This window comes from Sylvia atricapilla, chromosome 4 (genome assembly GCF_009819655.1).
Source record: "Sylvia atricapilla isolate bSylAtr1 chromosome 4, bSylAtr1.pri, whole genome shotgun sequence".
NCBI classification, from domain to species: Eukaryota; Metazoa; Chordata; class Aves; order Passeriformes; family Sylviidae; genus Sylvia; species Sylvia atricapilla.
Window position 1 is genome coordinate 32,468,307 of NC_089143.1, and position 12,597 is coordinate 32,480,903.

The 12,597-nt window shown below is 50.8% G+C and overlaps 1 protein-coding gene across 1 annotated transcript in view; it reads right to left on the reverse strand.

Annotated features, from left to right (window-relative positions):
• Positions 1 to 10,046: 10,046 nt before the first annotated feature.
• Positions 10,047 to 12,597, reverse strand: part of EXOC6B (exocyst complex component 6B) — a 269,597-nt gene continuing 267,046 nt past the window's right edge. The window contains exon 22 of the mRNA XM_066317540.1: positions 10,047 to 11,282. Within this exon, the coding sequence (XP_066173637.1) occupies positions 11,156 to 11,282 (127 nt within the window). The 3' untranslated portion in view covers positions 10,047 to 11,155. The remainder of the gene's footprint in view (positions 11,283 to 12,597) is intronic.

Here is a 12,597-nt window from a genome sequence, read left to right on the forward strand (position 1 = left end):
AAGACCAGGCTGCTCCAAGCTCTCCTTTCCCAGGTGGAAAAATGAGGGATTCTCCCTGGTTTTGCTCCAGGAGTTGAGCCCTCCCTGGTGACAATACCAGCTGCTCCAGGCATGGCCTTAACCGGCAAAAAAGAGCCTTCTAAAAATAAGAAAAAAAAATTCTAAAAAATTAAAAATAAAATACTGCAAATTATTATTTGCAATTAGAATTCATTAGACTCTCCCTTAGGAATTCAATGCATCTGGAAATGATCCAAGCTGGGAAGACCTGAGTTTGGGAAAGCTGGGTTGGCCATTGGCACATCTTCACCGGGACTATGGAAGAGTCAGGGATCATCCTCCACCCTCCAGGACACCTGGCGAGGCCAAACCCTCAGCCAAGGAATGACCTTCACCAAAAAAACAGGGATCCAAATCCATCCTGCCCCTCGGGAATGCTCCAGGCATTCCCAGTCTAGAGCTGTGCCCAAGAATCACCTGGGCAATAATTCAATAATTAAACCATGAGGATAATTGGTGTCTGAGCCCTGGAGCTGCTTAATTTGCCGGGATAGACACAGCCCCAGGGTTTTTGCTCCAGCCCATCCCCAGGAAAGCATCCCAAGGCTGGGAATGATCCGAGCAGGTGTGAAACGGGGTCAGGGCTGGGGAAATCTCGCCCTGGTAACCCCAACAAGGCCAGTCCTGACACATTCCCCTCTCCCTGTCCAACCCCGGGATGGGTTTCCAACGAAACCAGAGAAGGATGAGTCACAGAATTCGGGGTTTGGAGTTGGAAAGGACCTGAAAGATCTTCTCATCCCACCTGGGAGTCAGACCCCAGCCAGATCCTATCGACCCCAGCGTGTCCCCACAGGCCCCAGGCTGCTCCGGGCTCCTGCAGGCAGAGCTCCCAAAGCTCTCCCCAATCCAGGTGATGCCTTCAGTTTTACCTTCCACATATTTCAGGCTCTGTGCTGCCCAGGGATGCAGCTCTGAGCTCACACTCAGTGTCACTCAGCTCTGCACACAGCAGGGACACAAAACAAATCCTTTTCCTGCTGCACACCAAGGACAACTTTCAGCCCCAGAAGCACAAACAAGGGTGGCTGGAGGGAGGGACAAGAAGGATGGGACCTCACAGCCTGGAGCTGAATTGGACAATTGAACCCCAATGTGCAAATGGACCAAAACTTATAAAAGTGTGAGACCTCGTGACTGGTCAGCCATTCTGTGACCATTTTGTGTCATTTGTGACCATTTTGGGATCTATTTTGTGACTATTTTGGGTCCATTTTGGGTGCAGCCCTGGCCAGGCTCTTGTCCTGCCCAAGGTGTATCCTAAAGGCTTTTCAATAAATCTCTGCTCTTTATTCTCTGGCTCTGCCCAGTCTCTGTTCCAGCTCAGCCTTCACAAGGCCTCACAGGGAACACTGGAGCTGGGTGGGAAAGCTGCTACTCAGCCACTCCTGGGGTCTGGATTCCTGGATCACATCCAGGAATTTTTTTTTCCTGGGGATTTTCTGCCTGTCTTGGTGGAGTTTTGATGCCAAAGTGTCCAGGAGATGACCTTGAGAGCTGCGTGTGCCCAGCATTCCCTTAGGGATGAGCTGGATCTGCGGCTCTTCTGCCTGGAGCAGCCTTTTCCCAGCCGTGGAATCATTAAATTGTTGGGGATGGAAGGGACCTTAAATTCTGTCCCATTCCCACCCCCTACCATGGGCAGAGACATCTGCCATTATTCCAGGGTGCTCCAAGTCTGGTCTTAGGCACTTCCAGGGATGCTGGAGATGGATGAGATGAGTCCAGACCCTTGGAAACAAAAGACTGGAAAGGTTTTGAAGAATCCTGGGATAGCAGGAATTGTCCCTGTCACAGGGTTGGGATGCGATTTAATGGCCTTTCCAACCCAAACCACTCCACAATTTCATGGAGAAAACGAAGGTGGAGTTTTCACCCTGGACTGGCTGCAGCCACCCTTCCACCTAGGAATGCATGTTCTTCCCACAACCCAGACACCTGAGGGATTACAGCCTCCAGCTGGGAATGCTGCCCAGATCCCTCCTTCCACCTCCCTTCCCTGAGATGAACCTTGCCCCAACAGCTGAGCCATGAAGAATCCAAAGGGATCCCAAACTCAAGCCGCCAGGACACTTGGAGCACCTCCAGCTGGGCATTTGGCCCCATCAAACGACGACATTCCCAACCAATCCCACCAAGGATTGAATTCCCCATTGGAGTTTTCCATCCCTCCATAGAACTGAAGATTCCTTGGAGCAGGATGTCTCCAAGCAGGGAATGGGATGGGGCTGAGCATCACGGACACTCAGGGAATGCTCAGCTTGGATTCTCAGGCTCTTGGATCACGCTCTGCCTCAAATTCCCAAATTTTTAGCTTCTCCCTTCATCCTGCCCTCAGAACAGATGGATTTAAGATGATTTATCCCTGATTTATCCCAGTCCATTCCCAGAAAGAGGCACTGGAGGGGTTTCACAGCCCAGGCTGTGATGCCAGGGCCAGAAGAAAGGAAATTTCCACCGAGGAAATTCCAGCTGGGAATTCCCACCTCCAGCAGCCACAGTGCCAAGCCAGGGGCACCGAGTCAGCAGCTGCTCAGGCTCTGCCCATGGATTTCTGCTGTCTCCTGTTCCAGTGGAGCCAAGGGCAGGAAAAGACCAGGACAAAGTTCTCTCACATCCCAATCCCTGGGAACCTCAGCCAGGATTTTCCTCTTCCCAGCCCACCAAAAGCTAATTCCACCAAAAACCTAATTTGGGTAATAATTTCGATTCCCACCAACAGGTAATCCGGGTAATAAACCTGAGGTTCCCATGATCACTCCGCATAAAGTGAACCCCACCACCTCAAAAACCCCAAAGCTGTGTCCCAACAAGGAAAAAACAATCCCGGATCCGTGTGGGTTGGGAATGCTGAGGGAGGAGCAGCCATTCCCTTGGCAGAGGTTGCACCCCTCACAGTGGGCAATATTTAGGGTAATCCCCCAAAAATCCGTTTTTCCCCCTTTTCTGTGGGTTCTTCCTGCCCTGAATCACCATCCTGTGGGGAAGGGGAAGAGCCAGCGGCAGGGAGAGAGGGAAGAAGACCTGTGCGGACAGGAGAAGCCCGGAGGCTGCTGCCCATCCTGCTGCGGACACGCCCGGAGATCCAGTCACTCCCCGGGCCCTCCGTGCCCGGCCAAACCCGCGCCTGCGGCCGGGGAAAAGGCCAGGGCCGAGGGCTGGAGGAGGAGACGAGCCAAAGGCTGCCCTTAGCTGGGGAATTGTTTTGGCTAGGATGCTCCCAGAGGTGGGGGTGGGATGGGGATGGAGCATCCCGAGCTCTGCACAGCGGTGGTGGTGAAGAGAGGGAAAAGGGAAAGGGAAAAGGGAAAAGGGAAAAGGGAAAAGGGAAAAGAGAAAGGGAAAAGAGAAAGGGAAAAGAGAAAGGGAAAAGAGAAAGGGAGAAGAGAAAGGGAGAAGAGAAAGGGGAAAGAGAAAGGGGAAAGAGAAAGGGGAAAGAGAAAGGGGAAAGAGAAAGGGGAAAGAGAAAGGGGAAAGAGAAAGGGGAAAGAGAAAGGGGAAAGAGAAAGGGAGAAGAGAAAAGAGAAAGGGGAAAGGGAAATGGGAAAAGGAAAAGGTGTCCCCAGGAGCCCCGGGATGGCTTTTCCAGGAGGACAAACAGCACCACACTCCTCCGATGGCAGCAACAAGTTCCCGGGGGGCCACCAGGCGAGGACAAACCGTGTCCGGGAGAGGCGAGGAGCGGCTCGGTGCCGGCCCGGAGCCGACAGACATCTGCAGCCGGTGGCTAATGAATACAAACGAGCGCCCCGTGCCCCGCCGGGGGGTCTTTAACACTTCACACGTCCCGGTGACAGTGAGCGATCGTCCCCCCGCATCCCGCCCCGGCCCCTCCATCCCCGGGAAGATGAATGAGAGAGAGAGCCCGGCAGACGCGGCACCGCCGTCATTTGTCATCCGCCGCCTTTCCCTTCGACCTTTGGGGGATAAATCGCATTTAGGGATCGGGTCCCTGCCCCGCTGGGTCAGGGAGGGGCGGCGGTGATCGATGCCTGCTCCCGGATAATCGCATCCAGCGCCCGGCAGATATGGATGGGGCTCCCGGGCCTTGGATGCAATCATCCAATTAGTGCCCCCACGGAACGCGATAATTAGCGCGGCTCGGAGCCGCGTGGGCATGGGGGCATGGAAATGGGGGATTGCTGTCTCCTCCACCTGAGATGAGCTGGGAAACACCGAGGAGGGGAAAAGGGAGGAAAATCCTCTTTATCCCATCCTGGTTTTGCCCTCATCGCCCTCATTTTGGTGCCACCTGGCCGGACCATCCTCATCCTCTCCTGGCAATCCCGGTTTCCCAGCCGCACCTCCCGTGCCCGCATTTCTCACCCCGCACGTCACTCATTTCCTCCTGGATGGCATCCAGCCCTCCCTGCCTTATCTCGCTCCTTATCTGCCATCTGCTCCTCTCCCTTCTCCCGTTTCTCTGCTCCCACAGCCTCCTTCTCGCTGGGTTTGTCAGCTTCCCGCTCTCACCTTTCCCTGGATCTCCTCGCTCCTGGGAATCCTGATGCTCCTGCTCCCACCTGTTCATCCCTTCCCAGCTCTCAGGAGTAGGGAGAGCATCACAGGTGCTTTTGGAGCCACGGCAGGAGAAATCGTGGAATTACCGAGTGGTTTGGAAGGGAATTTAAATCCCATCCCAATCCAACCCCATCCATAGGCAGGGAAACCTTCCATGGGACCAGGTGGATCCAAACCCCAATGCAACAGAAATCGTGGAATTACAGAGAGGTTTGGAAGGGAATTTAAATCCCAGCCCCATCCATGGGCAGGGAAACTTTCCGTGGCATCAGGTGGATCCAAACCCCAGTGTCCAACCTGGCCTTGGACACCGAGACAGTTAAATGCTGTATTTGTTTTAATTGGAATTACACCAGGATAAATGTCCAACATGCTAATTTCTAACAGAATTGAACCAGTAAACAACCATGCAGTCCTTGCTCCAACCATTCCAGCTCTTCTTCCTCTCGGAATCAGCAGCTCTGCTAGTGAGTTTTAAGGAAAAAAACGAAACAAAACCCAAAAAAAAAAAAAAAAAAAAAAAAAAAAAAAAAAATCCCTTCAAAGTTACACCTAATTTGCTAAATTTTCCCCTTATTGTGCAATGACTTGTGCACAAAAAAGTTGTTTCCACCCCCTCGGTTCCCAAAATTCCAGCCAGGAATTGCAGCCCAGCCCCTCCCCACCCTCCCAGCCAGGAATTCCTTCCCCAAGATCCCAGATCCGGGTGGGTTGTGAATGCTGAGGGAGGAACAGCCATTCCCTTGGCAGAGGGTTCACCCCTCACAGTGGGCAATATTTAGGATAATGCCCCCAAAATCCATTTTTCTCCCCTTTTCTGTGAGTTCTTCCTGCCCTGAATCACCATCCTGTGGGGAAGGGGAAGAGCCAGAGGCAGGGAGAGAGGGAAAATTCCTGCTCTGCTTCCATCCAGGCCAGCCCTGCCCATGGATCACGAGGGGAAATCCACCCCACAGGTGGGCGAAGGCATCTCCCCACGTCCCAACCCTTCTCCTGACTGGTTCCTGGGGCTCCCTGGAGGAGGCAAATCTCACCTCGAGTCAGCCTCACCTGGAGGTGAGCTCAGGGCTGGAAGAGACAGAGGCAGCCAGAAACCAACACTTGGGAGAAGCTTCTGGAAAAACCTTTGTCTCGCCTGGATCAGAGAAAATTGGGAGGGAAGGAAAACCTCCCTGCTTGGGGTGGCTTGTGGGGTTTTTGGGATGTGCTGAGCAGGGCCAGGAGCGGGGCTGGGGGATCCCTGTGGGGTCTTTCTGATTCCGGGATTATTCCCCGATTCTGTGATTTGGTGAAAACGGGGCCGGCAATGAATCCCTGGGTCTGGGACGGCGGCTCAGGGATGGGCTGGGGACATGAGAGGGGACAGGGGGACACGAGGAGGGGCAGGAGGACACGAGGGGTGTCCCAAGGACACAAGGGGTGGCAGTGCTGGTGGCAGAGCCACCCCCGGGGACCCTGGGGGGCCACAGGGCCCTGCTGAGGTTTGGCAGATCCAGGATGATCCAGATGATCATCCAGAATTATCTGAGATCCACTGATCCAGGATGATCCAAGATCCATTGATCCAGCATGATCTGAGAACCACTGATCCACTTATCAGTAATATCCTGGTTAAAAAAAAGGAGATTCCCACCCTCCTTTTTCCCTCTCCAGATGGGGTCACCAACAACTCCAGGGAACGTTTTCCTTCCCAGGAATCCCTGCCCCAGGATCTGCCAGGAATGAACAGGGATAAACAACTTAAAAAAGGGATTTAGAGGAATTCATGGAATACAAACAATCCCGGAATCTATCTGGGATATTAAATACATTTATAAAATATAATTATTACTTTTAATATTTATATATTAGATATATAAATATACTTTATATATTAGATATTATATATATACATATTATATATTATTATATATAATATATATAATCTATCTATATCCCATGGACATTCCCCAAATCCTTCATCAATCCATCATCCCACCCAAACCCCACATCATCAGCTTGAGCCATTCCATGAAATCTCATCTCCAGAATCCTGGAACGGTTTGGGTGGAAAAGGGACCTTAAATCCCATCCAGTTCCATGTTCAGGGACACCTCCCACCATCCCAGGTGGATCCAAGCCCCAATGTCCAGCCTGGCCTTGGGCACTGCCAGGGATCCAGGGGCACCACAGCAAATCTGGGAATCCAGATTCCTTCCCAGGGAGGAATTATTTTGACAGAAACCAACTAAAATCCCCAGATTTTGGCAAAATTTGGCTTCCCCTCAGAGCAATGAGGGAGGGTGGCACCCAAAGCTCATCCCGGGGTTTTCTTCTCCTTGGATCCCCTGTAAACCTCTGGTGTTCCAGCAGCCAGGCATCCAAAGGAGGTGTGGGATTTTATCTTTTATGGGATTTAGAGGCTCAGGTTTCGCCCCCCAGGGACGCACAGAGCCAGATGAGGCACGAACACCGAGACAGTTAAATGCTGTATTTGTTTTAATTGGAATTACACCAGGATAAATGTCCAACATGCTAATTTCTAACAGAATCGAACCTGTAAACAACCATGCAGTCCTTGCTCCAACCATTCCAGCTCTTCTTCCTCTCGGAATCAGCAGCTCTGCTAGCGAGTTTTAAGGAAAAAACAACAACAACAAAACAAACCCAACAAAATTCCCTTTAAAGTTAAACCTAATTTGCTAAATTTTCCCCTTATTGTGCAACGACTTGTGCAAAAAAAGCTGTTTTCACCACGTCGGTTCCCAAAAATCAGGTCCTTCCACCCCAAAATCAACAGGAAAAGGCAACCCCGGCAGTGGGCAGGGATGGGACGTGGGATGTGGGGTGGGATGTGGGGATTCTCTGGGCAAAACAAAATCCGAGGGATGAACCAAGGCAGGGAGCAGCTCAGATGGGACAGGATTTTCCAGAGCTGGCCAAGGAATTTTTCTGGGAAGCTGCAGGTAGGGATGGATCCCAGCTGTGGGAAAAGTGTCCAAATCCAGCCCTGGGGGCAAGAGAGGGGCTGGAGATTGGAGCAGCAGCTTTGGGGTGAAACTCCCCTGAGCATTTCCCTGTCCATCCTGGAATTTTCAGGATGAATCCTGGTGCATTTGGGTCCCTTCCCACCAATCCAGGGCATTCCCAGGGAGTCATTTGGGATGGGATTTATGGGATTTTTATGGGATTTGTGTTCCCTTGGAGCTGCCAGCAGTGGGATAAACATGGAATCATGCTGAGGGGGACACAAGGGGTCTCCAGGCCCCCATGGGAGCTGTAAGAAAAACGGGATTTTGCTTTGGAGGATCCCGAAATTTGTGTCCCAGGGATGGGACACAAATCCAATCAGAGCATGGGACAGGGTTGGGATGCTCCAAACCCCGCCAAGGTCCCCCCCAAAAACGCACCAAACCCAGAGCTAAAGAGAAGCAAGAGACATCCCAAGGTGAGGAATCTCTTGCCTGGGATTTGGATTCTTGCTGGAATTTGATCCCAGAATTTCAGCACTCGGGATGTGGCAGCAGTGACGCCCCCGGAGCAGCTTCCCAGAACCTTCCAAGGAATTTGGGGCCACCGTGACCTTTCCCAAAGCTCCTGCCCCAAAAATTCCACCTTCCCCAAAGCAGCCAGTCCAGGAGAAAACAACCCCAAAGCAGCAGCATCCCAACTCCTCCCGGTCCCATCTGAGCAGGAGCTGGGATTGGATCTGGAACAAAGTGCAAAAAAAAAAATTACCAGGAGCATCTGGCTTGAACTCCAGCCCCAGGAATAGCCCCCCAAAAATCCCAGGAAAATCCAAAAAACACCGGGAAAATCCCTCCTTTCCAACCTCACAGATGCTGAGGGCTCAGGAAGAACATCTTGTGGATGGGTTGGGCTGCAAATTCCCTCTCTGGCCACCTTTTATAGGATTTTTCCCAACCCCTGGAATGCCTAAAAACTCCTGAAGAAGGGAAGAAGCTCCTCAGGAGGCCAAATTTGGGGTTTATCATGTAAATATAATTTAAAGTATCACTTCCCCCCCCCTCCCCCCCCCCCACTGGTGCTGGAATATATTTGCTGTAACCGGGAAAGATAATCCAAATTTCTTTTCTTTAAAAAATAAAGCCCACTCAGGAATGTCCAGTAGATGTGGAGCGAGGTGCCAGAGCAGCCCTATATATTTATTTTGGGAAGCTGGAAATCCTGGATTCAGGTGCTGTCCCTGTTTTCCCACCCTCCTTTTGAATTCCCTGCAGCGATTTTTCCCTCCCTAAGCAATTCCATCCGTGCAGGAGGACACCCATCATTAGGAAGAGACTGAGAGGAGATTTGGGATGTCTTCCAGGGTGGGGTTTTTTTTCTTCTTTTGGGGCAATCTGTTTAAAAGATTAATTTTGTTTGGAAGGGATGGAGCCACATCTCTCCATCAGAACAAAAAGTTAATTGGGACCAGAGTCCCAAAATCCCATTTTTCATCCTGGGCTCTGACTTGCGGTTCCGGCTCTTGACCTCCCGGGATCAAGAACTCCCTGAATCTCCCCCTTGGCCGGGATTTGACTTTCCCAGCAGGAAATCCTGAGCTCCAGGAGCTGGTTTGGAGCATCCCAATCCTGCTTTCTCTGGAGGAGTGAGGAAACCCATCCCAGGTCGCTGCTCCTGGAATTACAGCTCAGGGAAGACAGGAATTTGGGATTCCCAAATCTCAGTGTAGATTTGGGAAGGGTGGGAGCTGCCTGGAGCATCTGAAACAAGGCCTTGCCTCGGCTGTGCTGGGGATTTTTTGTGGGAATGCCTCGTGGAGTGAAATATAGGAGGGCAAAATGGAAATTTGGGATGGTAGCATAAAATCTCTTCCCTGTATTCCCGGAGTTTTTGCTCCTTCTCTATCCCACTCCCAGAATTCCCACCGCTTTTCCCTTTGGGTCACTTCCAGAGGTGTCTCCAAAGCTGATCCCTTTCTGGCCACGCTGACTCCAAACTTTCCTTCACCTATGGCTTTTCCCTCTATCCTTCTCCCATATCCCTCCTATCACAAGGAACCTCCAATCCCTCTCCAAAACTAAGGAATTACAAAATTTCCCTCTTATTAACAAAAAGAATCCCTTGATCCCTGTAGCTAGGACGGCCCAAGAGCTCCAGGGGGTCATTCCTGACCGTGTTCCCATTTGATTTTGGGATCGAGCCACGACAAACCTTCTCCAAGTGAAAACTAACCCCAAAGATATTGCTGAAGGTAAAAACCTCTGGATTGGTGCATCCAGAGGGTTGGGAATGGGCACAGGAGCAGCACTTCCCACCAAGAAGATTGGAATTCCCTTCTATAGTTTGGGAATGTGGCTGGATGATGTGAGGAATTAAGAGGCAAAAGGGTGACAAGATGAGAAAGGAAAAAAATCCCAATCTAGAATCACTACTCTGGGATTAAATCCCATTGGGGGCCGCCTGGTTTGAGCAGAGGATTTTTTGGTGACCTTCAGGATATGGGGAATTTTATCCACCAGGCACTTTGGAGCAGCTCTGCTCCATGGGGAATCTCCCACGGCCTCCAGGAGATTCCCACCAGCTCCAACCAGGAGGACCCAGGGAAGTTTTCTCCATGGAACCATCAGGAAGATGGGACAGCAGCAGGGAAATAAGAGGGGAAAACCCCCTCCTGGACACCAGGAGATCCCAGTGTGCCTTCTTTCCCATCCCTGTGGAGCATCCATCCCCTCTGGATCCTCATCCATGGATGTATCCAGGAGATTCCCACCAGCCCAGCTCCAAACAGGGGGACCCAGAGAAGTTTTCCCCATGGAATCATCAGGGGGAGAGGGAAAATGGGACACCAGAATGGGAAAGAGAGGGAAAACCCCCTCCTGAGCAGATCCCAGTGTGCCTTTCCCCATCCCTGTGGAGCATCCATCCCCTCTGGATCCCCATCCACGGATGTGTCCAGCAGCAGCCCAGCCCTGGAGTGGTGCCCCAGGACACATTCCCAGATTATCCTTCAGCTGTCCCTTCCCAAATCTAATCAAGGAGGACACTCCAAACCCTTCCCATGATCCCACAGCCCCTGGCAGGTCCTGGAGTGGAGCTCAAGGATGGTTATGGAACACGTGGGAAAGCAATTCCGGGGATTTGCAGACTGACGTGGAAATTAGCCCATGGAGGGGGAAAAGAGAAGGAAAAAAACCTGGGAAATCCCATGTTCCTACCTAAATCCAAACCACAGGACACACTCAAGGTGACTCTCTGCCCAGAGAACCCAAACCAACTGCCCTTCCCAGGTTTCTCTGTTTTCCGAGGGAATAAATTAAAAAAGGAAGGCAGGATGATCCCTTCAATTTGGCTTTGACCAAAAAAAACCCAAACCAAACCAAAACAAAAACAACCCAAGCCAGGTGTGAACTTCTCCCAGGCTCCAAAAATTCCCACCCCTTCCTAAACCCCTGAAAATAGGAGTTTATCCAGGAGACTCCTCTTTTCCTGGGATTTTTCCACCAGGAGCATTTTGCCGCTGGGGGAGGAGGGTGAAGACTTTCCAAGGCGAATAAAAAAATACAAATCTTCTTTCGGAACGGGATTCCCGAAGTCCAGGCTGCGGGAAAGGGGATTCCAGAGGCTCTCCTCAGGAGTGGTGGCTGTTGATGAGGCCTCGGAGCTGCTTGGCCACAGTGTCGATCAACTTCTGCTTGTCCCGCTCGTTTTTCCGGAACTGGGCGAAAACGTTGTTTTTCCTGCTGGTGTCCCGCATCCTGCACAGAGCACAAACAGGTTATGGAACAGGGATTGGGAATGGCCAGTGCTCAGAGAGGAGGACATGGAATTTCCACCCTCTACACCAATTTTTTTGTCATTTTTCAGGCTTTAAACCCCTCCAAGACTTTGCTGCTCTTTTTTCCGGAATTGGGCAAAGACACTGTTTTTCCTGCTGGTGTCCCACATTTTGCACGGAGCATAAACAGGTTATGGAACAGGGACTGGGAATGTCCAATGGTCCAAGACAAGGACATGGAATTTCCAGCCTCTGCACCAATTTTTGGGGTATTTTTTCCCGGCATTTTTGCTTTAAACACCACCAATGCCAATCAACACCACTTTGGGGTCCTCCCAACTCCCGCTTGTTTTTCTGGAATTGGGCAAAAAACATTGTTTTTCCTGCTGGTGTCCCGCATCCTGCACAGAGCACAAACAGGTTATGGAACAGGGATTGGGAATGTTCAGTAGTCAGAGAGGAAGACATGGAATTTCCAGGCTCTACACCAATTTTTGTGGCATTTTTCAGGCTTTAAACTCCCCCAATCCCAATCAACACCTCTTTGAGGTCTCTCCCTAATTCCCAAATGTAGGAAATCTTAAATCCTCCCTCTTCAAAACAGGGATTTCTCCGTCCCCATGTTGCCTTCTGCGGCAGTGATGGAATTTGAGGAGGAAATTTAGAAATCAGCACAGAATCCACAGAATTAAGGCTTTTTACTGAAAACTTTCATGCAGGAGATGCAGCTTTAGGTGAGGCTGGGAGGGTCTGGAGTTGTGAATTTCAATTTTAGGAAATATTCCAAGGAACCACGGAATGTTTGAGTTGGAAGGGACCTTAAATCCCATCCATTTCCATCATCCACTATCCCATTTTTCCCAATGAATAAAAAAATATCAATTATATAAACATATATAATTTAGATTGAATAGAGCACAAAGTGATTTCCATTCCAGGAAGGAATACAGCTGTTTGGAAGGCGCATCTCCAGGAGATGTCTGCAAATCCAGAGCCTAGCAGAGCAGGAGGTGAGATGGGACCCCACATGCAAAGCTGGGAATGCACTCCTGCATTCCCAGATGCATATTTTTGGGGCAACAGGGCTTGGGATATGCTCCAAAGGTGTTGGGAAGGGAAAAAAATCCCACTAGGATCAAAATTCCCACAGCTCCTGAAGGCACAGCCTCCCCAAATCCAACCTCTTCCAAATTATCCCAATTTGTACAAAGATGTTCTGGGTAAATCAGATCTGGCAGAGGATGAAGGGTGTGGATGCATCCCATAATCCCAGTTTTTGGATTTGGGATCCTAAA